This window comes from Phyllobates terribilis, unplaced genomic scaffold (genome assembly GCF_046119375.1).
Source record: "Phyllobates terribilis strain yellow unplaced genomic scaffold, ASM4611937v1 Scaffold_5__5_contigs__length_657084704, whole genome shotgun sequence".
Classification (NCBI taxonomy): Eukaryota; Metazoa; Chordata; class Amphibia; order Anura; family Dendrobatidae; genus Phyllobates; species Phyllobates terribilis.
The window spans coordinates 72,118,594-72,146,128 of record NW_027362765.1 but is presented as its reverse complement, the minus strand read 5'-3'; the positions used below and the strand labels follow the sequence as shown (position 1 = coordinate 72,146,128).

Below are 27,535 nucleotides of genomic sequence, written 5' to 3'. Positions count from 1 at the left end.
TGGCAGGTTGATGGACACCCCATGCAAACACGGCTACGGCGCCAACAAGGAGGAGGTGGAGTAATGTTTTTGGCTGGAATCATGGGGAGAGAGATTGTCGGCCCCTTTAGGATCCCTGAAGTGGTAAAGATGAACTCCATAATGTATGTTGAGCTTCTCAAACAGCACTTCCTGCCATGGTTCAAGAAGAAGAACCATGCATTCCGCAGCAAGATCATTTTCATGCATGATAATGCACCGTCTCATGCTGCACATAACACATCTGCATCTCTGGCTGATATGGGCATAAAAGGGGACAAACTTGTGATGTGGCCCCCATGCTCCCCTGACCTCAACCCCATTGAGAACCTCCGGAGCATCATCAAAAGGAGTGTCTATGACAGTGGGAGGCAGTTCACATCTAAGCAACAGCTCTGGGAGGGTATTCTGTCCTCATGCAAAACAATTGAAGCAGAAACCATCCAAAACCTTACAAATTCAATGGAAGAGAGAGTTCAGAAGCTCCTTTCGAACTAGGGGTCCTATGTGCAAATGTAACATCACCTAGAATAAAGTTTTGAGTTGAAAACTGTTTGATTTCAGTTTGTAATAACCTGCTAATGCTTATAATTCCAAAAATGACCATTTTTTTGTTCTTTATTAAAATGAAAAGGTTGAAAACTCTGCTGTGCATAATAATTTGGAACATGCATTTTGAGTGCAGTTTGAGTGTTTTATTTTTTATAAAATATACTGTTATCATAGGCAGTTTGTACAAAAACCTTTCAATTGTACTCTAATAGTTATTTGACTGGAAAATTACAATGACTGCAATTCATATAGGTAATTTTGGAAAATCTGAGAAAATATTATTTGCATAATAATTTGGAACACAGTGTAGATCTGTCTCAATCTAGGACCCAGCGGCAGCCTTCCTTTAAATTAACACCCTGGCCTGGGTGTATAAATACTTTCACTTGGCAATAGGGAGGCGCCGGTGATATTCACATGACCACTTGTGAAGGCTTGGAGCAAGTGCAGTTCTTACTTCCTCTCCGGTGCTCAGAGGACGTGTGTGCCATCTCTCTCTGAAGTCGACTCAAGCTAAGCTATCTTCCCAGTGTTTGTCTCATCTTGCTGTCTTTAGTTGTCAGTGGGGATCAACTAGCGCTCACCCCCCCATTCCATATCTAGGGCCAAGTGCTAAAGAAATACAGGGATAGGTTCCTGTGTGGCGATTGGTGAGGAACCAATATAGAGATGGTGGGGGTAGACAGGGTGATTGCAGATCAGACTAGGAGGTCTCCACTTCCCCCTTTCCCTAGTGTCTGGGCTCCCTTCCCCTCATCCCTTCAAGTCGCACTTTCTCTTGCCTACACTGTGCATGACATTATCACCAGCCGTGCACATTTAGAGAGAGAAAAAAAAAAAAAAAACCTGACACTTGAGTTTAATTGTGTGTGGGTTTGTTTTGGGTGTTTTTTTTTCCCCTTTCTCCCTTGGTATGGGTTCAGTTGCAGAACTCGCAGAGCGGCTTACCAGTCTGGCTCTGGAGGTGAATGACCTCCGCTGTCAGGTTCAGCAACATCATCAGCGGGTACAGGTCGCTAATTTGGGGGTCTCTGCACGTAGGCCTGTCCAGCCTGAACCCAAGGTTGCCCTCCCAGATAGGTTTTCAGGACCATGGACAAGTTTTTTGTATTCAAGGAGGCCTGCAAACTGTATTTTAAACTTCGTCCTTACTCCTCCGGAAACGAGCAGCAACGGGTTTGTTTTTGTGAACTCTCTACTGCATGAAGATCCTCAATCATGGGCGTTTTCTTTACCGCAGGATTCAGTTTGTTTCCAGTCTGTGCAGGTTTTTTTGGGGGCCCTGGCCCTCATCTATAAGGAGAATCGGTCAGTGGAGACGTACAGTTCTGAATTTCGTAGATGGGCAAAGGATTCTAAATGGAATGACTCAGCCCTTAGAAGTCAATTTTGTGAGGGTCTTAGTGCAAGGTTGAAAGACGCCTTGGCAGTATATGAAACCCCTCAGTCCTTGGAGGCTGCAATGTCGTTGGCCATATGTCTTGATAGACGCCTTCGGGATACACAGGTGAGACCACCTTCTCCGGGTCCTTATTGTAGGGGTTATATACCTCCGCCGGGGAAGCGGTCTGGAGGTGAACCAGTACTCGGGGAGGTGGAGGAACCCATGCAGTTAGAGGGTGCTTTTACATCATACATTTCCCCGGAGATTCGCAAGAAAAAAGGCTTATGTTTTTTTGTGGGAAAAAGGGACATTTTATTGGGACCTGTCCTTTAATTCCTAAATAAAAGGAGACTCGATTAACTCTTGGTAGTCTGGAGTTGGATAAACAAGGGGTGCATTTGTTGCCAACCTGCAGTTCTCGGTTTGTCCTAACAGCAGAGGTGGTGCTAGATAGCAAAACAGAGAAAATTTCTGTGTTTGTTGACAGTGGAGCCGGAGTCAGCATGGTTGATGCGGAGTTTGTGAAAACTCATGGTCTTGCTGGCTGTACTTTAGCTAAACCTATTAACATTTTTGCCATCTTCTCGGCGCCACTCCCACAGAAAGCATTTACTGAGATTGTACATAATGTAAAACTGAAGGTGGGGTCGGTTCATTGTGAAATAATCCCTTGCTATGTCCTGGACAGTCTTCCCACCCCAATTGTTCTGGGTCTCATCTGGCTGGTGAAATATAATCCGTTGGTGGAATGGCAAACCGGGGAGATTACTGCCTTGAGAACTGTTTGGATATTTCCCTTGCTACTGTCTCTACGGAAATATTACCTGCTTTTCTGTCTGGTTTTGAGGATGTTTTTTCGGAGAGAGGGTGTCAGGATTTGCCTCCTCATCGTGCATATGACTGTCCTATTAACCTGACTCCCGGAGCTAAACTACCAAAGTCAGGACTGTATAATCTTTCTGGCCCTGAGAGACAAGCCATGAAAGATTTCATTGCGGAAAGTCTGGAGAAGGGACACATTAGGCCCTCATCTTCACCTGTGGCGGCAGGGTTCTTCTTTGTGAACAAAAACGATGGCGGTCTACATCCCTGTTTGGATTTACGGGAATTAAATCAAATTACCAGAGATCTATACCCTCATCCTCTAATTTCTGATTTGTTCAGCCAGCCTATAGGAGCTAAGGTGTTCTCCAAGTTGGATTTAAGGGGAGCCTACAATCTGGTTAAAATCAGAGAAGGGGAATAATGGAAAACAGCGTTCAATACACCTAAAGGGAATTTCGAGAGTCTGGTTAAGCCTTTCGGTTTGACCAATGCACCTGTGGTATTCCAGCATTTCATAAATTATATTTTCCATCATTTGGTGGGGAGGTTTGTAGAGGTCTATCTGGATGATATTTTAGTTTGCTCACCTGATTTTGAGACACATCGGGAGCATGTTAAACAGGTGCTCCAGATATTAAGGGATAACAAACTTTATGGCAAACTGGAAAAATGTGTTTTCGCTGTTCAGGAGATGCAGTTTTTGGGGTACTTGTGGTCATCTTTAGGTTTTCAGATGGCTCCGTAGACGATCCGTGCAGTCCTTGATTGGGACCGTCCTGACAACTTGAAGGCTCTACAATGTTTTCTGGACTAATTTTTACCGGAAATTCATCCAAAATTACAAAGTAATTGTGAAACTCCTTACTGACATGATTAAGAAGGGGGCTGATTTTTGCAAATGGTGGGATGCTTACCCCCAGGCTTTTTCTTCCTTAAATAATTATTTTGCCACTGCACTTATACTCAGTCAACCCAATGTTTCCCAACCCTTTATTGTGGAAGTTGATGCGTCGGATGTGAGGGTTGGGGCTGTGTTGTCTCAGGGTCTGTCCCCTGGTAAATGCCGTCCATGCGCCTTGTTTTCTAAAAAATTGTTTTCAGCTGAGAGAAATGATGACGTGGGTAATAGGGAACTTTTGGCGATCAAATCTGCGCTTGAAGAATGGCGACATTGGTTGGAGAGGGCTGTCCATCCTATTACTGTTATTACTGACCATAAGAATCTGTCATCTCTCCAGTCAGCTAAACGTCTCAACCCTAGGCAAGCCAGATGGTGCCTGTTTTTTACAAGGTTCAATTTTGCTGTCACTTTTCGTCCAGGAGTCAAAAATTTCAAGGCTGATGCTTTGTCCCGGAGCTTCCCTGGTGGCGGTGACCATAAGAACCATGTCCTGATACTACAGAAGGAGGTAGTCATTTCAACATTATATCCTGAACTGGAGGGTGAGGTGTTGGAGGCTCAGGGGGACGCCCCTGCCTCCTGCCCTTCAGGAAGGTTATTGTACCATCTAATTACGCTGCAAAGTAATTACGGAACATCATAACTCTATGCTTGCTGGTCATACAGGTGGTAAGGCAACCGCGGAACTCCCCTCGCGACGTTTTTGGTGGCCGGGGTTGCATCGGGATGTGATTGAACAAGTATTTGCTTGTAGTATTTTAGCTTTCTAAGGTTTTGCATAAACGTCTGTCTGGTACTCTTCTTCCGCTACCTATCCTTAGAAGGCCATGGACACACTTGTCCATGGATTTTATTACTGACTTACCGGTTTCTGCAGGCAAAACGGTGGTTTTGGTGTTTGTAGATAGGTTCAGTAAAATGGTTCACTTCGTCGCATTGCCTGCACTTACAAATACCAAGACAGTTGCTCAGGTGCTCATAAATGAGATTGCGAAGCTTCACGGGGTTCCCTCAGATGTGGTGTCAGATCAAGTTCTGGAAGGCATTCTGTCCTCGACTAGGGGTGCAGCTGTCCTTTTCCTCTGCTTTCCACCCTCAGTCGAAAGGACAGACCGAGCGTGTCAATCAGAATTTGGAAAATCAGGAGGATTGGGCATCCTACTTACTGCTGGCAGAATTTCCCATTAATAATCATCGCCAAGAATCTACTGGCACGTCACCGTTCTTTGGTGCATACCATTACCACCCACAGTTTGGTACCTTTAGTGGGGCCTCGAGGCTCTTCAGGAGTTCCTGAAGAGGAACGTTTTGCTTCATCGCACTCCTCGGTGTGGCGGGGGGGGGGGGGGTTCCTGAGTAATTTAAAGATCATGGGAGACAGGTATAAACGTATGGCTGACAGAAAATGCTTGCAAGGTCCGGATCTGAATCTGAATGACTTTGTGTGTTTGTCTAGCAGGAATATCAAGTTGAAGGTCCCTTCTTGGAAGCTGGGATTTTATTGGTCCCTGTAAAATAAGCGCCGTCATTAACCCAGCAGCATTTCTGTCACGGGTGTGTCGCCACGAAGATCGTCACGATTACACAGCCTGACTTCTCGCAGCTGACTTTTTGGTGCTTTGTGTTTTTCGGCAGTGAGGGAGTTAATTCTCTCTCTCTCTGTGCTAGACGAGGTCCAGCCTCGCCCAGCTGCAATCAATGCTGCTGTAGTGAGACTCCTTCAAATGCCTGCTGGTCTGTTAGGGAAGTGTCGGTGAAAGCATTTCATGCAGACTAACAGAGCGGATCGTGGTATTTGGAGTTTCAGAGATAAGTGTTTTCGGAGAGTTTTTTCCCTCCCTCGCTTTATCATTTATCTCCTTTCCCGTTGGTGTTCATTGGGGAGATTGTGAGGCTTCACGGGGTACCCTCCGAGGTGGTGTCTGATCGGGGGTCCCAGTTTGTGTCCAAGTTCTGGAAGGCGTTTTGTGCACGGCGGGGGATGCATTTGTCGTTCTCATCGGCTTTTCATCCTCAGACCAATGGTCAGACGGAACGAATGAACCAGAGCTTGGAGACATATCTCCGGTGTTTTGTGTCAGAGAACCAGGAGGACTGGGCTTCTTTCTTACCTCTGGCAGAGTTTGCTCTTAATAATAGGCGGAGCGAGTCCACTGGTAAGTCCCCGTTTTTTGGGGCATATGGTTTTCACCCCCAGTTTTGTACTTTCAGTAGGGGGGGCTCTTCGGGGGTTCCTGAGGAGGAACGATTTTCCTCGTCACTCGCTTCAGTATGGAGAGGGGTGCTGAAGAATCTGAATACTATGGGGAACCGATACAAACGTATGGCTGATAGGAGGAGAGTGTCTGGTCCGGACCTAAGTGTGAACGATCGGGTATGGTTGTCTACCAGGAATATAAAACTTAAGGTTCCCTCCTGGAAACTAGGTCCCAGGTTCATCGGGCCGTACAGAATCAGTTCTATAATTAATCCGGTGGCATTCCGTCTTGACCTCCCCCCTACGTTTAAAATTCACAACGTGTTCCACAGATCGTTGCTTAAGAGGTATGTGGCGCCGGTGGTACCGTCACCTTTACCTCCCCCTCCAGTGGTGGTCAATGGTAACTTGGAGTTCCAGGTATCGAGGGTCATCGATTCACGCTTTAATCGCCGGTCCCTTCAGTACCTGGTTCATTGGAAAGGTTATGGTCCTGAGGAGAGGATGTGGGTTCCTGCGTCGGATATTAACGCATACCGATTAGTTCGGGCCTTCCACAAGACTCACCCGGATAAACCTGGCCCTGAGGGTCCGGAGGCCCCTCGTAGAAGGGGGGGTACTGTCACGGGTGTGTCGCCACGAAGATCGTCACGATTACACAGCCTGACTTCTCGCAGCTGACTTTTTGGTGCTTTGTGTTTTTCGGCAGTGAGGGAGTTAATTCTCTCTCTCTCTCTGTGCTAGACGAGGTCCAGCCTCGCCCAGCTGCAATCAATGCTGCTGTAGTGAGACTCCTTCAAATGCCTGCTGGTCTGTTAGGGAAGTGTCGGTGAAAGCATTTCATGCAGACTAACAGAGCGGATCGTGGTATTTGGAGTTTCAGAGATAAGTGTTTTCGGAGAGTTTTTTCCCTTCCTCGCTTTATCATTTATCTCCTTTCCCGTTGGTGTTCCCTCTGTTGTAGTTGTGTAGTTTTTGTATGCAAGGCGGTTTTGGTTTTTCCCTTGTACTGTCTCGTTCGTCTAAGTACTGTGTGTGGGCATATTATTACTTGTCCCCTTTTGTTGTGATCGGGGTCCTTCTCAGGACTAGATTACTTAGGTGCAGGGATCCTCAGGAGGTAGGGGTTACGCTGGCGGCCTGGACCTCTGTACCTTTAACAGTACCTCCAGGTTGAGGGATTAGTCAGGGCCCCAGCTTAGGGTCAGCTTAGGCCCCCTACCTCCAGTATACAGAGACAGCGTGACAATTTCGTCTTGAGCTTCCTGGGCCCTTAAGGTTCAAAATGTTTTCCACAGGTCCTTACTCAAGAAATATGTGGAACATCTTGAGTCCTTACCCCTACCGCTGCCCTCTGTAATGGTTGATGGTAATTTGGAGTTTGATATTTCGAGGATTGTAGATTCTCGTCTCCAACGTCGTTCCCTACAATATTTGGTGCACTGGAAGGGTTATGGTCCAGAAGAGAGGATGTGGGTTTCAGCATCAGAGGTGAACGCTCCCAGGTTGGTTCGTCCATTTCACACGTCTTATCTTGAGAAACCTGGTCCTGAGTGTCCGGACACACAGGTGTGTCAGATGTGACAGACAGTAGCCCTAGAATTGGTTGCAGAAGATCTCTTTGTTTGGCATTACAGACACCTTCTTGGATCCGTCTCACTCTAGGACACAGTGGCTGCCTTCCTCTTGATAATTAACACCCTGGCCTGGGTGTATAAATACTTTCACTTGGCAATAGGGAGGCGCTGGTGATATTCACATGACCCCTTGTGAAGGCTTGGAGCAAGTGCAGTTCTTACTTCCTCTCTGGTGCTAAGAGGACGTGTGTGCCATCTCTCTCTGAAGTTGACTCAAGCTAAGCTACTTTCCCCATGTTTGTCTCCCCTTGCTGTCTTTAGTTGTCAGTGTTGATCGACTAGCGCTCATCCACCCCCTTCCATATCTAGGGCCAAGTGCTAAGGAAATACAGGGATAGGTTCCTATCTACAAACAGAAAAACAACGATCCAAACCCAATTATTTATGCTGTATCAAAGTATACATTTTATTGAGTAAATAAGTTAAGAAATTAATATACAGGTAAATGGGACAAAAATGGTGCGAATACATACTCACATAAAAATAATAGACAGGACTCCCCGCTGCGAGATCCAAGCAATACTATATAGCCATCAATTTCATCAATAACATGATGATGAAGCACTTGGTGTGGTCACACTTAACTCAGTGTAGCATAGTATATAACGGCGATATAACAGTCTTTTATACTCAAGGCTCAATGCTGGTAGTCACTAATGTCAGTCTATAATATAATAAGTGTTTAGCAAATAAATACTGACATACCAGGAGTTCGGACCACAAAATACTGGAGCTCTCAGGGGGGCAGTGTGTCCCAGCAGCTACCTCCCTCCTGCTCTAATTGACAATCAAGCCTGGGTGTTTAAATACTTCCTGGTTGCTACACAGAGGTGCCGGTGATATTCACATGACCCCTTGTTAAGGCTTGGAGTTGTTGCAGTCTGCTTACTTCCTCCTGGAGCTGAGAGGATGTGTTGCAATCTCTCTGAAGTCGGCTCTAGCCAAGTTGCTTTTCCTTGTTTTGTCCCGCTTGCTGTTTTTAGTTGTTTAGTGGGGACTGACTAGCACTCATCACCTTCCCCTCCCTAGCCAGGGCCAAGCTCTAGGGCAATACAGGATAGGTTCCTGTGCAGTGATTGGTGGGGAACCAATATAGGGACGGTAGGGGTAGACAGGGTGATTGCAGATCAGCCTAGGAGGTCTCCACTTCCCCCTTTCCCTAGTGTCTGGGCTCCCTTTCCCTCATCTCTTAATGTCACACTTTGTCTTTCTTACACTGTGCATGACAGATGGGCAGCCCCTCCAACCAATGCTGCCGTTCTTCGAACGCCAATTTAATTGCCAAAAGCTCCTTATTACCCAAGTCATAATTTCTCTCAGCTGAAGATAATTTCTTAGAAAAGAAAGCGCATGGATGCCATTTACCAAGGGACGGACCCTGAGACAACACAACCCCAACCCTCACCTCCTACGCATCAACTTCCACAATAAAGGATTGGGAAATATCGGGTTGACTGAGTATAGGTGCAGTGGCAAACAGCTCTTTAGGGAGGAAAAAGCCTGCAGGGCGGCATCCGACCATTTAGAAAAATCAGACACCTTCCTTGTCATGTCAGTGAGGGGTTTCAGAATTACCCAATAATTTTGGATACATTTCAGGTAAAAATTAGTAAAGCCCAGAAAACGCTGTAGAGCCTTCAGGTTCTCGGGAAGGTTCCAATCAAGAACAGCACGAATCTTCTCTGGATCCCTCCGAAAACCGAAGATGACAACAGGTACCCCAAAAACTGCACCTCCTGGACAACGAAAACACAATTTTCTAGTTTGGCATATAGTTTATCCCTTAATATCTGAAGCACCTGTTTAACAAGCCCCTGATGTGTCTCAAAATCAGGAGAGTAAACTGGTGATAAACCACCACAAAACTACCCACCAAATGATGGAAAATATTATTAATGAACTGCTGGAACACCACCTGTGCATTGGTCAGACTGATAGGCATGACCAGACTCTCAAAATAACCCTCAGGGGTATTGAATGCCGTTTTCCATTCATCCCCTTCTCTGATTCTAACCAAGTTGTAGACCCCTTTTAAATCCAACTTGGAGAACACCTTAGCTCCCACAAGCTGGCTGAACAAATCTGGAATCAGAGGAAGAGGGTATGGATCTCGGATGGTAATTTGATTCAACTCCCGGAAATCTAATCGGAGACGTAGACCGTCATCTTTATTCTTCATGCAGAAGAACGCTGCCGCCACAGGCGAAGATGAGGGTCTGATATGTCCCTTCTAAAGACTTTCTGCAATGAAATCCTTCATGGCTTGTCTCTCAAAGCCAGAAAGATTATACAGTCTGGACTTTGGTAGTTTAGCACCGGGGGTCAGTTTAATAGGACAGTCATATGCACAATGAGGAGGCAAATCCTGACACCCCCTCTCAGGAAAAACGTCCTCAAAACCACACAAAAATGCAGGTAAGGTTTTTGTAGAGACTGTAGAAAGGAAAATATTTAAACAGTTCTCTTGGCAGTACTCGCCCCACTCAATAATCTCCCTGGTTTGCCAATTCACCAACGGATTACGTTTCACCAACCAGGGTAGACCCAATACAATTGGGGTGGGAAGACCATCCAGGACATAGCAAGGAATTCTCTCACAATGAACCGACCCCACCATCAGTCTTGCAATATGTACAATCTGAGTCAGAGCTTTCTGTGCAAGTGGTGCTGAGTCGATGGCGAAGATGGGAATGGGCTTAGCTAAAATACAGCAAGCAAGCAAGACCATGAGTTCTCACAAACTCAGCATCAACCATGCTGACTCCGGCTCCACTGTCAAGAAACACAGAAATTTTCTCTGTTTTGTTCTCTAGCACCACCTCTGCTGTGAGGTCAAGCCGGGAACGGCAAGTTGACGATAAATGCACTCCTTGCTTATCCAACTCCAGACTACCAAAGGATTAAACAAGTTTCCTTTTGCTTACGAATGAAAGGACAGGCCCTCAAAAAATGACACTTTTTTTCCACACAAAAAACACAAGCCCTTTTTTTTGTGGATCTCTGGGGAAATGTACGATGCAGAGGCACCCCCTAACTGCATGGGTTCCTCCACCTCCCCCAGTACTGGTTAACAGCTCCCCTCAGTTGCCCATCTGAGGAATTCGGAGCTATATGCCTCCATTGACCGATTCCCCTGATGAAGGAGACTCAGCCAAGGAGATTCGGTCAGGGTCATCATAGATAAGGGCTAGAGCCCCGAAACACGCCTCCACAGACTGGAGGCAAACTGACTCCTGCAGCAAAGAGAAAGCCCAGTGTGACAACACAGCATTTCTTCTTAATCACCCAGACGTCTCGATTAAGGCGAAAAACACTATTATCCTTATGTTGACTTTGAATTTATGTGTTTTTCTTTGGTTGATCAAGAAAGACAGACTATTGTTTGTGTAAGCCTGCATGTTGACACTTGAGCTGATATTTACTGTAACTTGTGGTCTGTTATCTCCGATGACAGGGATTGAGGGTCAAGAAACAATGTTTACTAAAATGCTGATTACTTATTGTCCCAGGCCAACTGCCTTATTGAGTAGCTAAACAGGAGGACAAACTGCAGATCAATTAGATGTTCTAACAATGTAAATTAAAGTCCTCTCACCTCCCGCCTGACCTTTGGATAATGTCTAAAATACAGTTGTGAATTATAAAAGGGGTCTCTGCCTCTGTATCAGGGTCTTTTTACAAAAACACAGCCAATAGAGACTTGAAGACAGCAAGCAGACATATGGCTCCATCAAAAGTACAGATCTGCTCCACTGAATATCACTGAATTGTTAGAACCGTTACGAAGAAATCCAGGTTGGGACACAAAGGTCACCTGGCCACATATCTCACTGTTCTATCCCAGGCGGGCCAGCGGGAGGGTGAGACTGTGTAATTTTGCACTATTTTGGGTATTTGCTGGTACTATTCTATGTGTTTATTGTCCGTTTTGTGGTTCAATAAAGTATGGCCAAGCTGTTTTACCCTCACCCTGTGTTGTCTGAGTAGTATTACGCCCACGGAAGACCCCGTGTCTTCACACCCAGGATTGAGGATCTCCTTGCAGAAGTGAGATCACAATTCCCACACGTTGCTCCTCATCTCTGGAGGAGTAAGACCGAAGTTTAAAATACAGTTTGCAAGCTTCCTTGAACACAAAAACCTGTCTAGGAGGGCATCCTTGGGTTCAAGCTGGATCAGCCTAACTGCTGAGACCCCAACATTAGGGACCTGCAGCCGCTGTTGCTGCTGCTAAATTTTATAGCGGAGGGCAGTCACCTCTAGAGACAGAGTGCGCAGCTGCTCTGCCAGCTCAGCAACGGGATCCATGAACCAAGGGAGAAAGGAAAAAAAAAACCCCACACAAATAAAACCACGTGTCAGTTTTTGTTGTTTCTTTTAAATATGCACGGTCAGTGATGAAGTCACGCACGTTGTGGGAAAGACTAAGTGCAACATGAAGGGAAGAAAGCCCAAACACTAGGGAAAGGGGGAGTGGAGACCCCTAGGCACATTTACTAACACTCTGCCTACCCTACCGTCCCTATATTGGTTCCACACCAATCGCTGAGCAGGAAATGTAAGCCCTGTATATCCCTAGAGCTAGGCCCTAGATAGGGGGGGGGGTGGAAGGGTGAGCAATAGTCAGGCCTCACTACAAACTAAAGACAACAAGGTAGACAAACAAAAAGGATAATTTAGCTTGGTCAGACACCAGACTGGAAACCCTAAACAAAGTTATACTGAACACAGATGTATATTACCTTGCATGTCTGATCACAGTGGGAAAGTCATCACTTCTCACGTTACATTTACAGAAATCAAGCAGTGGGAGACTTATTGTATGCATCAAGGACAAACAGACACTGCTGTGTAGATCTCATACAATTATGCTCAAGATTACACTGAAACTGCTGTATATAATCACATAGGATACACTAAGATTGTTGTATATACATTTCACAAGAGACACCAAGACTGCTGTATATATCACATATGAGTCACCTAGACTGCTGTATATAAATTACATAGGAGACACCAAGACTGCTGTACATACATCAAATAGGAGACACTGGGGCTTTAGCATATACATCATGTACAATCGTGTCCGAAAGTGTTAGTACCCTTGAAATTGTTCCAGAAAATGAAGTATTTCTCCCAGAAAATTATTGCAATTACTCATGTTTTGTTATACACGTTTATTTTCTGTGTGTGCATTTGAACAACACAAAAAAAAGGCAAATTTGACATAATTTAACACAAATCTCCAAAAATGGGCAGGACAAAATTTTTGCCATCTGTCCAAATTTGTGGGTAAACAACCTGGTTTCAAGCATGTGGCGCTTGTACAAACTCACCTGTGGTAAGTAACAGGTGAAGTAAATATAAAAATCACACCTGAAACCAGATAAAAAGGGAGAAAGTTGACTCAATCTTTTCATTGTGTGTCTGTGTGTGCATGGAGAACAGAAAGAGGAGAAGGGAACTGTGAGGACTTGACAACCAAAATTGTTGATAAATATCAACAAATCTGAAGGTTACATCTCCAGAGATCTTGATGTTCCTTTGTCCATAGTGCACAACATAATCAAGAAGTTTACAACCCATGTAGCCAATTTTCCTGGACGTGGAAAGAGAAAATTTGATGAAAGGTTGCAACACAGGATAGTCCAAATGGTAGATAAGCAGCCCCAATCAAGTTCCAAAGAAATTCAAGCTGCCCTGCAGGCCCATCAATGTCAGCGCAAACTGTCCATCGACATTTGAATGAAATGAAACCTATGCAGGAGACCCAGGAGGAACCCACTGCTGACACGGAAACATAAAAAAGCTAGAATGCAAGTTGCCAAAATGTATGTGAACAAGCCAAAATCCTTCTGGGAAAGAGTCATATGTACAGATGAGAGCAAGATAGAGATTTTTGGTAAAGCACATCATTCTGCTGTTTACCAAAAATGAAATAAGGCCTACAAAGAAAAGAACACAGTGCCTACAGTCAAATATGGTGGAGGTTCAAAGATGTTTTGGGGTTGTTTTGTTGCCTCTAGTACTGGGTTCCTTCACTGTGTGCAAGTTATCATAAAATCTGAAGATTACCAGAGGAGTTTGGGTCGCAATGTAGTGCTCAGTGTCAGAAAGCTGGGTTTGCGTCCCAGGTCATGGGTCTTCCAGGAGGACAATGAACCCAAACATACTTCAAGAAGCACCCAGAAATGGATGGAAACAAAGTGCTAGAAAGTTTTGAGTGGCCAGCAAGGAGTCCGGATCTAAATGCCATTAGACACCTGTGGCGATATCTTAAAATTGCTGTTGGGAGAAGGGACCCTTCAAATATTAGAGACCTGGAGCAGTTTGCAAAAGATGAATGGTCCAAAATTCCAGCTGAGAGGTGTAAGAAGCTTGTTGATGGTTCCAGGAATAAATTGATTGCAAAGGGTTGCATTTTTTTGCAAAGGGTATGCAACCAAATATTAGGTTGATGGTGCCAAACATTTTGTCCAGACCATTTTTGGCGTTTATTATGAAATTATGTCCAATTTGCTTTTTTTCTCAGTTTTTTTGTGCTATTCCAATATAAACAAAAGGAAATAAACATGTATATAACAAAACATGTGTAATTGCTATAATTTTCTGGGAGAAATTCTCTAATGACTGGGACAATTTCAAGGGTGCCAACACTTTTGGCCATGATTGTAGGAGTCACTGGGGCTGTAGCACATACATCACATAGGAGTTACTGGGGCTGTAGCAAGGGGGTGAACATTCCAGACATTCCAGGGGTGGAGGCGGACCCACTGACACCGGAGGCGGTAAGAATCCTAAAAATATATTATATTATATATATATATATATATATATATATATATATATATATATATATATATATATATATATATATATATATATATATATATATATATATATATATATATATATATATATATATATATATAGTACAGACCAAAAGTTTGGACACACCTTCTCATTTAAAGATTTTTCTGTATTTTCATGACTATGAAAATTGTACATTCACACTGGAGGCATCAAAACTATGAATTAACACATGTGGAATTATATAGTTAACAAAAAAGTGTGAAACAACTGAAAATATGTCTTATATTCTAGGTTCTTCAAAGCAGCCACCTTTTGCTTTGATGACTGCTTTGCACACTCTTTGCATTCTCTTGATGAGCTTCAAGAGGTAGTCACCGGAAATGGTTTTCACTTCACAGGTGGGCCCTGTCAGGTTTAATAAGTGGGATTTCTTGCCTTATAAATGGGGTTGGGACCATCAGTTGTGTTGTGCAGAAGTCTGGTGGATACACAGCTGATAGTCCTACTGAATAGACTGTTAGAATTTGTATTATGGCAAGAAAAAAGCAGCTAAGTAAAGAAAAATGAGTGGCCATCACTACTATAAGAAATGAAGGTCAGTCAGTCCGAAAAATTGGGCAAACTTTGAAAGTGTCCCAAAGTGCAGTTGCAAAAACCATCAAGCGCTACAAAGAAACTAGCTCACATGAGGACCGCCCCAGGAAAGGAAGAGCAAGAGTCACCTCTGCTTCTGAGGAGAAGTTTATCCGAGTCACCAGCCTCAGAAATCGTAGGTTAACAGCAGCTCAGATTAGAGACCAGGTCAATGCCACACAGAGTTCTAGCAGCAGACACATCTCTTCAACAACTGTTAAGAGGAGACTTTGTGCAGCAGGCCTTCATGGTAAAATAGCGGCTAGGAAACCACAGCTAAGGAAAGGCAACAAGCAGAAGAGACTTGTTTGGGCTAAAGAACACAAGGAATGGACATTAGACCAGTGGAAATCTGTGCTTTGGTCTGATGAGTCCAAATTTGAGATCTTTGGTTCCAACCAACGTGTCTTTGTGCGACGCAGAAAAGGTGAACGGATGGACTCTACATGCCTGGTTCCCACCGTGAAGCATGGAGGAGGAGGTGTGATGGTGCTTTGCTGGTGACACTGTTGGGGATTTATTCAAAATTGAAGGCATACTGAACCAGCATGGCTACCACAGCATCTTGCAGCGGCATGCTATTCCATCCGGTTTGCATTTATTTAGACCATCAATGACCCTAAACACACCTCCAGGCTGCGTAAGGGCTATTTGGCCAAGAAGGAGAGTGATGGGGTGCTACGCCAGATGACCTGACCTCCACAGTCACCAGACCTGAACCCAATCGAGATGGTTTGGGGTGAGCTGGACCGCATAGTGAAGGCAAAAGGGCCAACAAGTACTAAGCATCTCTGGGAACTCTGGGAACCATTTCCGGTGACTACCTATTGAAGCTCATCAAGAGAATGCCAAGAGTGTGCAAAGCAGTCATCAAAGCAAAAGGTGGCTACTTTGAAGAACCTAGAATATAAGACACATTTTCAGTTGTTTCACACTTTTTTGTTAAGTATATAATTCCACATGTGTTAATTCAGAGTTTTGATGCCTTCAATGTGAATGTACAATTTTCATAGTCATGAAAATACAGAAAAATCTTTAAATGAGAAAGTGTGTCCAAACTTTTGGTCTGTACTGTATATATATATATATATATATATATATATATATCTATATATCTATAATATAATCGTACAAGCGTCCCTCTGTCTGAAGCCTCTATAGACTGCGCAAGCGCGACGCGCCTGCGTGGTCTGGACCCCACAGAGGAATGCAACCATATCCTAAACGAGGAGTTTAGGATGAGAATTGTGGCCCAAGAGATTGCGGTATGCGTAAGCACTGAACACATACCGCGATCTCCGGCCTCCTAACAACTCACCTATCCGGGAGACCGCGCTGTGTCTTCGGGCCGGTAGCCGGGAGATGAATGCGCCGTCGGAATTGGCTCGTGCGCATAGCGCTATCCGGTGCCATTTTACTGAAGACACATTTGCAGTGTGTCTTCAGCAAAATGGCGCCAGACAGCGAGGTATGGGCACACGCGTACTCCGGCGCTGCACTCCTCCCCTGGCCTCCAGCAGAATGGGACGCAGCGCTGGAGCACAGGGAAGAAAGGTGATTATAAGTGTTTATTTTTTTGTATGTGTGCAGCCCGATGGGGATGAGCGGTACCATGCATACCAGAATTGGGGGGTGAGGGGTGCCATACAAACCAGGATTGGGGGGTCAGGGGACCATGCATACCAGGATTGGGGGTTGAGGGGACCATGCATACCAGGATTGGGGGGGGGATCATGCATACCAGGATTGGGGGGTGAGGTGTGCCATACATACCAGGATTGGGGGGGTGAGGGTACCATGCATACCAGGATAAGGGGTACCACACATACCAGGATTGGGGGGTAAGGGGACCATGCATACCAGGATTGGGGGTGAGGGGACCATGCATACCAGGATTGGGGGGTGAGGGGACCATGCATACCAGGATTGGGGGGTGAGGGGACCATGCATACCAGGATTGGGGGGTGAGGGGATCATGCATACCAGGATGAGGGGTACCATGAATACCAGAATAGGGATAAGGAGTACCATGCATCCCAGAATAGGGATGAGGGGTACCATGCATACCAGGATAGGGATGAGGGAGCCATACATACCAGGATTGGGGATGAGGGAGCCATACATACCAGGATTGGGGATGAGGGGTGCCATGCATACCAGGATTGGGGGGTGAGGGGTGCCATGCATACCAGGATGAGGGGGTACCATGCATACCAGAATATGGATAAGGGGTACCATGCATACCAGAATAGGGATGAGGGGTGCCATGCATACCAGGATAGGGATGAGGGAGCCATGCATACCAGAATAGGGATGAGGGGTGCCATGCATACCAGGATGAGGGATTGGGTGCCATGCATACCAGGTTTCTGGAATGAGGAGGCCATACATACCCGAAGTGGGATGAGGGATGCAATGTATACCAGGATGAGGGGTACCATACATACCAGAACAGGGATGCGGGGTACCATGCATACCAGGATTGGGGGGATGAGGAGGCCATACATACCAGGATTGGGGGATGAGGGGTGCCATACATACTAGAATAGGGATGAGGGGTACCATGCATACTAGGGTGAGGTATGGGGTGCCATGCATACCAGGATGAGAGGTACCATGCATACCAGTTTAGGCATGAAGGGTACCATACATACTAGGATGAGGGATGGGGTGCCATGCATACCAGAATTGGGGTATGAGTGGTTCCATACATACCAGGTAGAGGGATGGGGTGCCATGCATACCAGGATAGGGATGAGGGGTGCCATGCATACCAGGATAGGGATGAGGGGTGCCATGCATACCAGGATAGGGATGAGGGGTGCCATGCATACCAGGATAGGGATGAGGGGTGCCATGCATACCAGGATAGGGATGAGGGGTGCCATGCATACCAGGATAGGGATGAGGGGTGCCATGCATACTAGGATAGGGATGAGGGGTGCCATGCATATCAGGATAGGGATGAGGGGTGCCATGCATACCAGGATAGGAATGAGGGGTGCCATGCATACCAGGATAGGAATGAGGGGTGCCATGCATACCAGGATAGGGATGAGGGGATGCCATGCATACCAGGATAGGGATGAGGAGTGCCATGCATTCCAGGATAGGGATGAGGGGTGCCATGCATTCCAGGATAGGGATGAGGGGTGCCATGCATACCAGGATAGGGATGAGGGGTGCCATGCATACCAGGATAGGGATGAGGGGTGCCATGCATACCAGGATAGGGATGAGGGGCGCCATGCATACCAGGATTGGGGATGAGGGGTGCCATGCATATCAGGATAGGATGGGGGCAGCACATAAGTTGGGGGAACAGGATTGGGGAGCAAAAATACCAGGATGGGGGGCAGCATATACCAGCATGGGAGACCATATACCAATAAAAATGCTCGCCAACCGGGCGTAGAACGGGTTCAATAGCTAGTATATACAGTGCCTACAAGTAGTATTCAACCCCCTGCAGATTTAGATGGTTTGATAAGATGCAAATAAGTTAGAGTCTTCAAACTGCAAACGAGAGTAGGTTTTATGAACAGAAGCATAAATCTTACAAACCAAAAAGTTATGTTGCTCAGTTGAATTTTATTAAATTTTAAACATAAAAGTGTGGGTCAATTATTATACAACCCCTATGTTTAATATTTTGTGGAATAACCCTTGTTTGCAATTACAGCTAATAATCGTCTTTTATAAGACCTGATCAGGCCGGCACAGGTCTGTGGAGTTATCTTGGCCCACTCCTCCATGCAGATCTTCTCCAAGTTATCTAGGTTCTTTGGGTGTCTCATGTGGACTTTATTCTTGAGCTCCTTCCACAAGTTTTCAATTGGGTTAAGGTCAGGAGACTGACTAGGCCACTCCAACACCTTGACTTTTTTCCTCTTGAACCAGGCCTTGGTTTTCTTGGCTGTGTGCTTTGGGTCGTTGTCTTGTTGGAAGATGAAATTACGACCCATCTTAAGATCTTTGATGGAGGAGCGGAGGTTCTTGGCCAAAATCTCCAGGTAGGCTGTGCTATCCATCTTCCCATGGATGCGGACCAGATGGCCAGGCCCCTTGGCAGAGAAACAGCCCCACAGCATGATGCTGCCACCACCATGCTTGACTGTAGGGATGGTATTCTTGGGGTCGTATGCAGTGCCATCCAGTCTCCAAACGTCACGTGTGTGGTTGGCACCAAAGATCTCGATCTTGGTCTCATCAGACCATAGAACCTTGAACCAGTCTGTCTCAGAGTCCTCCAAGTGATCATGAGCAAACTGTAGACGAGCCTTGACATGATGCTTTGAAAGTAAAGGTACCTTACGGGCTCGTCTGGAACGGAGACCATTGCGGTGGAGTACGTTACTTATGGTATTGACTGAAACCAATGTCCCCACTGCCATGAGATCTTCCCGGAGCTCCTTCCTTGTTGTCCTTGGGTTAGCCTTGACTCTTCGGACAAGCCTGGCCTCGGCACGGGAGGACACTTTTAAAGGCTGTCCTGGCCATGGAAGGCTAACAGTAGTTCCATAAGCCTTCCACTTACGGATGATGCTCCCAACAGTGGAGACAGGTAGGCCCAACTCCTTGGAAAGGGTTTTGTACCCCTTGCCAGCCTTGTGACCCTCCACGATCTTGTCTCTGATGGCCTTGGAATGCTCCTTTGTCTTTCCCATGTTGACCATGTCTGAGTGCTGTTCACAAGTTTGGGGAGGGTTAAAGAGATCTTTAATCCACACATGTGAAGCTCATTATTCTTGGTGCCTGAACTACTTCTTAATACTTTAGGGGGACCAAACAGAATTCTTGTGGTTTGAGGGGTTGAATAATAAATGACACTCTGAATTAACTTTTTTTTTTTTTTTTTTAAAACGTAAAATTTGCTGCAGTGCATTTCCCACTTCCAGGCTGATCTACAGTACAAATGTCACAATGCCAAGTTAATTCCACATGTGTCAACCAGCTAAATCTGCAGGGGGTTGAATACTACTTGTAGGCACTGTATACACTGCTCAAAAAAATAAAGGGAACACAAACAACAGAATATAACTCCAAGTAAATCAAACTTCTGTGAAATCAAACTGTCCACTTAGGAAGCAACACTGATTGATAATCAATTTCACATGCTGTTGTGCAAACGGAATAGACAATAGATGGAAATTATTGGCAATTATCAAGACATACTCAATAAAGGAGTGGTTCTGCAGGTGGGGACCACAGACCACATCTCAGTACCAATGATTTCTGGCTGATGTTTTGGTCACTTTTGAATGTTGGTTGTGCTTTCACACTCGTGGTAGCATGAGACGGACTCTACAACCCACAGAAGTTGCTCAGGTAGTGCAACTCATCCAGGATGGCATATCAATGCGAGCTGTGGCAAGAAGGTTTGCTGTGTCAGTCAGCGTAGTGTCCAGAGGCTGGAGGCGCTACCAGGAGACAGGCCAGTACACCAGGAGACGTGGAGGGGGCCGTAGAAGGGCAAAACCCAGCAGCAGGACCGCTACCTCCGCCTTTGTGCAAGGATGAACAGGAGGAGCACTGCCAGAGCCCTGCAAAATGACCTCCAGCAGGCCACAAATGTGCATGTGTCTGCACAAACGGTTAGAAAACGACTCCATGAGGGTGGTATGAGGGCCCGACATCCACAGATGGGGGTTGTGCTCACAGTCCAACACCGTGCAGGACGCTTTGCATTTGCCACAGAACACCAGGATTGGCAAAGTCGCCACTGGCACCCTGTGCTCTTCACAGATGAAAGCAGGTTCACACTGAGCACATGTAACAGACGTGACAGTCTGGAGACGCCGGGGAGAGCGATCTGCTGCCTGCAACATCCTTCAGAATGACCGGTTTGGCAGTGGGTCAGTAATGGTGTAGGGTGGCATTTCTTTGGAGGGCCGCACAGCCCTCCATGTGCTCGCCAGAGGTAGCCTGACTGCCATTAGGTACCGAGATGAGATCCTCAGACCCCTTGTGAGACCATATGCTGGTGCGGTTGGCCCTGGGTTCCTCCTAATGCAGGACAATGCCAGACCTCATGTGGCTGGAGTGTGTCAGCAGTTCCTGCAAGATGAAGGCATTGAAGCTATGGACTGGCCCGCCCGTTCCCCAGACCTGAATCCGATTGAGCACATCTGGGACATCATGTCTTGCTCCATCCACCAACGTCACATTGCACCACAGACTGTCCAGGAGTTGGCGGATGCTTTAGTCCAGGTCTGGGAGGAGATCCCACAGGAGACCATCCGCAACCTCATCAGGAGCATGCCCAGGCGTTGTAGGGAGGTCATACAGGCACGTGGAGACCACACACAATACGGAGCCTCATTTTGACTTGTTTTAAGGACATTACATCAAGGTTGGATCAGCCTGTAGTGTGTTTTTCCACTTTAGTTTTGTGGGTGACTCCAAATCCAGGCCTCCATTGGTTAATAAATTTGATTTCCATTGATGATATTTGTGTGATTTTGTTGTCAGCACATTCAACTTTGTACAGAACAAAGTATTCAATGAGAATATTTCATTCATTCAGATCTAGCATATGTTTATTTGAGTGTTCCCTTTATTTTTTTGAGCAGTGTATATACACAGACGTGTATATATGTTGAAGAAGAACATTGAAACTTATTGCTAGAATGGGAAACATTATATCAAGAAAGAGCACAGGATGAGGGACATTGTACCATGATGGGACACAGAATGAAGGACATTTTATCAAGAAGGAGCCCAGGATGGGGCACATTTTATCATGAAGGTGTACCAGAATGGAGGACTTTACATGGAGGGTGAACACATATGTATTTATAGGATCTAGAACGCTACATGGTCACATATATTTGATCAACATGCAAGTGGGGACCGGGTCCAAATTTTACTTAGCACCTGATGGCATCCTCTCCCACCCCTCATTTCACTATAAGACCCTGATAATATCTTCTCCCATCCCCTAATTAATCATAATCAAGGACTTTTAATGAATGGGAAGTGGGCACATGATAGGGATTAAAGCAATATGCATGCATTCAGGATTTGCAGCAGAAAATTCTGCTGCAAATTTTGATGTGCAAGCAGGAAAAAACAAGTACTTTGCAGAGCCCTCTTTTGAATCAATTACAGTTGCATTCGCTTTATAGAAGTCTCTATGAGCTTTCCATATTTTGCTACTGGGATTTTTGCCCATTTCTCAAGGCAAAACTGCTCCATCTCCTTCAAGTTAGATGGTTTCCTCTGGTAAACAGCAATCTTCAAGTCTGACCACAGATTCTCAATTAGAATAAGGTCTGATCTTTGACTACGCCACTCCAAAACATTTACACGTTTCCCCTTAAACCACTCGAGTGTTGCTTAAGCAGTATGCTTTGGGTCATTGTCTTGCTAGAAGGTGAACCTCTGTCCCTGTCTCAAATCACTGACAGACTGAAAAAGATATTTTCCTCAGGAATATCCCTGTATTTCGCACCATCCACCTTCCTCTTGACTCAGATAATTTTCCCTGTCCCTGCTGCAGAAAAACAACCCCACAGCATGATGCTGTCACCATCATGTTTCACTGTGGGGATGGTGTTCTTGGGGTGATGAGCTGTGTTGGTTTGGTGCCAGATGTAGCGTTTACCTTGGTGGCCAAAATGTTAAACTTTGGTCTCATCTGACCACAGCCCATTTCTCCATACATTAGGAGAGTCTCCCACATGTCTTAACTCAAAACGAGCCTTACAATTTTTGTGTGTAAGTATAGGCTTTTTTCTGGCCGCTCTTCCATAAAGGCCACATTTATGGAGTGTACAGCTTATAGTAGTTGTACGGACAGATACTCCAGTCTCTGCTTGGGAACTCTGCAGCTCCTTCGGGGTTACCTTTGGTCTCTGTGCTGCCTCTCTGATTAATGACCTCCTTGCCCAGGCTGAGAGTTTTGCTGGGCAGCCCTCTCTTGGCAGGTTTGTTGTGGTACCATGTTCTTTCCAGTTGATTATAATTTCTCCGAAGGATCATCAGACTTTGGATTATTTTTATTTATTTTTTTTATAACCCGACCCTGACTTGTTTGGAGATCTCCTTGGTCTTCATGGTGCTGTTTGGTTACTGGTGCCTCTTGCTTAATGGTGTTGCAGCCTCTGAAACCTTTCATAAAGGGTGTATATACTGACAGACCATGTGACACTTAGATTGCACACAGGTGTACTTTCTTTCACGAAGTATGTGACTTATGAAGGTAATTGCTTGCACCAGAAATTTTTAGGGGCTTCATAGCAGAAGGGGTCAATATATATGCACATGCCAATTTTTTTTTATTTTAACCCATGAATTAAATTTTTGCAAATATTTTTCTCACTTCACTAACTTAGAATATTTAGTGCTGATAGCTCACACACAGATTGGATTACAAAAATATTTAAAACACAGGTTGTAATGTAAAATAATTAGGTAAAAAGCCAAGGGAGGTGAAGACTTTCACAAGCTACTGTATACACCAGGAAGGGGCCCAGGATGGGGGACATATATGCCAAGAAGGGGCTCAGGATGGGGACACATACGCATGGAAGGGGAACAGGGTGGGGAAAATTACACGTTAATGGGGAAAGGGGCAACACATATGTCCTTATAGGATTCAGAAAACTACAAGTGCCCATACATCTGACCAAAATGCAGGGGGAACAGGTCCAAATTTTAGCCCGGGGTCCATCAGACTCTAGTTACACCACTGTGTACAAGAGTAGTAAAACACAAAAAAAACTATATAAATTTGATATTGACAGATCCACAGAATAAAGGTAATGCCTTATAAGAGCAGCACGTGGATAACAGAAAATGTAAAACATCAAAAACCCACAGAATTACTGTTTTGTTAACTCTATAAAGAGTTAATAAGTTATACATATAAAATCCATAAAAATAAAAATACTTTGGATCTTGAAAAGAAAAAAAATCCTTTGTCCTAAAGACCCAAAATGGGCAAGTCCTTAAAGGGGTATTCCCATCTCCAAGATCCTATCTCAATATGTAGTAGGAGTAATATTAATTAGTTAATTAATTAACTTCAGAATGAGACTATAGATTCAGGCTTCATTCAGATGACATCCGTCTTTTTTTTGTTTACAAGTTAAAATCCAATTTTTATGTCAATATGTTGGACCCACTGTTGAACTTTTTTCCTGTTCTAACAACAATTGCGCCATTAATATACTGGAATATTATGCTTGTAAAGAAGAATATTACTGAGGTTTTCAGGCTGAGAAATGTATTGTGTACATAGCAGTGCAGCCTGTGGCTCACTAGTAATGTTTCTGCCTTCCATATCAGGGGTCCTGAGTGCGAATCCCCAACACTGACAAGTTTCAAAGTAAATTTAGGGTTATTCACTGAGCACAGTGTCCGGTGTTAGATAAGTCTCTGAATACAAAAGACTCCCTTCTGAAGCAGAGAGACAACTATATAAAATAGTGTGAAAACGTGTTTTTTAAATCTTTAGGTGTAAAATCTATGTAAAAACTCAGTGTAACAGCCCCTAAAAAATTCCACACATAATCATACCATCCACTGACTGAGTAGAATCTGTGACTTCTCTGCCTTTAGTGGTGACTACTCACCTTTGCGGTTATCTGTAGGAATCTCCTCTTTACACCGCTCATCACTCCTCACATATGTCTCTGTAGTATTAATATGGGGCAGATCTTCACCCTGAAAGAAATATTGTAAAAGTCAAAGACAGATTATGTGCGCACAACGTCTTTTTCAGATGGATTCAGCCTGGAAAACATCTGAAAAACAATGAACATTTCCACTGTAATGTCAAGACGACTTGCCTTCCATATGATTAGTCTTTTGAATGTCAGGGTTACAAAGATCTAAAATGGTTAAAAGAAGTTACCAGACCATTCCATTGGTGGTTTCAGCATGAAAGGTGCTCTCTAGTTTATTCAATAAAAGTTTTGAATAAAAAGCCAGACGCCAAAGTATATCGGAAAACCAACTGAAAAGGTGCAAAACAAAAAAGATGCTTCAAGACAAAAAATTGCTGGATTTGCAAAAGGCAAAAAACACATTAAGTGCATTACCCCTAAGGCCATGTGCCCATGTAGCGTTTTTGTGGCCGCAAAAATGCTTGTAAAACAGTCTGCAATGCAAAGCAATGTGAATGTGCATATGATGCACTAATTTGCGCGCCGAATTCGCATAGCGTTGCAAAATGCAGCATGACAATTTCTACCGCGATTACGCTGCAAATTCACGGCCATTGAGGAACATTGAAACGCAGCAAACCCGCAGGTATATGTGGATTTGCTCAGTTTCAATTAAATTCAATGGGCGCAAATTTTGCGGCGTAATCGCAGTGCGTGTGGTACCCGGGATGAAGAGGAGACAACAACTCCTCTACATCCCGGCTACCACGAGGTGAAAAAAAAGAAATAAAAAAGTTAAAAATAAAAAAACCCTGTATACTCACCTCTCCGGTCTGCTCCCGGCCACGTCCTCGGCGTCCTGCGGTGACGTCATTTAGTCAGCTGATGGTCGCGTGACCATCAGCTGACTAAATGACGTTACCGCAGGTCCTGCCAGTACACCGTGGGACGCTGAGGAGAGAGGACGCGGCCGGGAGGAGACCGGAGAGGTGAGTATACAGGTTTTTTTATTTTTAACTTTTTAATGCTTTTTTTTTTTTTTTACTATAGATGCTGCATTTAAAGCATCTAAGTTGGTCACACATTATAAAACCATGCCAGCTGCATGGATTTATATTGTGTGACCAACTTGTCAAGCACTTTTCCAAGTGATGCTCAAAATTAAAAGGCCTAAAATATATAAAAAGCTCCCAAAAGTGTATTATTATTAATTAATCCACCTCCACCAGCCTGAAGTGTTGATATTGTTTGTTTTTCTGTTATCACAATATTCTCAGTATAGCCTTGATACCATTGCAAGGAGAATCTCAACAAGGTTTGTAGTTTTTCAAATACTGGTCATGGCTAATGTAGCATCGATGACCATGTTTGAAGTCACTCCGATCACTCACTCTTCCAATTTTAATGTTGATTCTGGCTGATAACTCCTCACTTCATTTTATACTACACTCCAGGGTCACAGGTCTCACTCCACACAATAAAGCTCTAATCAGGAAAGTGTTGCTAATTCATTGTCCATTCAGTTTATAATACTGGTGGATAAAACCAGACTGAACACAAGACCTTCACAGCCTTCTACACATCATAGAGAAGATCTCATGACAACTTCTCTCCATCTACCTGATGATCCTGAGGAACATTGGGACCTTCTTGCTTAAAGTCCTGTGGAAGAAGAGGAGGGGGACATCTCTCTGGTGTTGTCCTCTTACTGGATGGAACTGGAGGAAACACATACAGGGACTGATTTCATTCTTTGCATACAGATAATTATAGGCCGTGTGTATTTAGTCCTGTCTATTACCTGGTGATGTGAGGGGCTGGGGAACCTCCATCATGACGTCCTTGTACAGATCTTTGTGTCCTTCTAAATACTCCCACTCCTCCATGGAGAAATAGATGGTGACATCCTGACACCTTATAGGAACCTGACACATACAATGATACCGTCATCCCCCGTTCCCTTCATAGCGTTACTGTATAATGTCCCAGCATTCCCAGCAGTGTCACCTCTCCAGTCAGCAGCTCAATCATCTTGTAGGTGAGTTCTAGGATCTTCTGGTCATTGATGTCCTCATGTATCAGGGGGTGAGGTGGAGGCCCTGTGATTGGGCTCAGGGGTCTTCCCCATCCCTCAGACACAGGGGCCTGACAGCGCTCACTAGAGGCCTTCTTCACTACTGTGTAATCCTGGTTATGGAGAGACACATTAATAAATCTCACTACAGACATTTCCAGAGTCCTCACCTCTCCAGTTCTGTCCATCTGTTATTCCCATAGATAAGAATGATGTAATGTGACGTCATCAGAATCTCTCACCTCTCCAGTAAGCCGGAGGAGGATCTCTAGGGTGAGGTGTAATATCCTCTCCGCCATCTTGTCCCTGTCCCTATCCATCCTTGTAGGGTGAAATTCTCTTATATAGAAGATCTCCACTGAGAGGATCCGATATTGTAGGGACCTGAATGGGGAGAAGATGACGATGTAACATCATAAAGATCCCATGTAAGAAATCTCCGGAGCTGTTACCGGCTTCACATGATCACTACATCCAGTCATGGCCCCGTCCTGCCCCCGGTATAACACACAATCACATTATAGTCACACACAGGGATTTATCACAGGCTCAGCACTGAGGGGGTTAATAGTAATGGGGAATCTCCACATACCTCCACCTGCAGAGCCGCCACCACATATATGGCTGTTCTGTGCGCACAGGACCTGTGATGATGTCACAGGAGGGGAGGAGTCAGGGGTCACATGATCAGGGGCCTCAGTGTCTGCAGGACTCTGCTGTGCTGGTTGTCATGGTGCTGGATGAGGGGAAGTTTATGTGTGGGGTCAGGAGGGGTTTACAGTGTGGATGTAGCAGAGCCGTGTGTGTACGAGGTGTATGCAGCAGAACCGCGTGTGTACGATGTGTATAGAGCGGAGCCGTGTGTGTACGATGTGTATGTAGCAGAGCCG

General features: G+C 45.0%; 1 protein-coding gene across 1 annotated transcript in view; it reads right to left on the bottom strand.

Annotated features, from left to right (window-relative positions):
• LOC141270748 (oocyte zinc finger protein XlCOF8.4-like) overlaps nucleotides 1-27,025 on the bottom strand; it is a 32,462-nt gene extending 5,437 nt beyond the window's left edge. The window contains exons 1-5 of the mRNA XM_073680855.1: nucleotides 26,888-27,025; nucleotides 26,579-26,758; nucleotides 26,373-26,496; nucleotides 26,192-26,289; nucleotides 24,539-24,629 (exon numbers count right to left, since the gene is read on the bottom strand). Coding sequence (XP_073536956.1) covers nucleotides 24,539-24,629; nucleotides 26,192-26,289; nucleotides 26,373-26,496; nucleotides 26,579-26,758; nucleotides 26,888-26,965 — 571 coding nt within the window. The 5' untranslated portion in view covers nucleotides 26,966-27,025. The remainder of the gene's footprint in view (nucleotides 1-24,538; nucleotides 24,630-26,191; nucleotides 26,290-26,372; nucleotides 26,497-26,578; nucleotides 26,759-26,887) is intronic.
• Nucleotides 27,026-27,535: the final 510 nt, after the last annotated feature.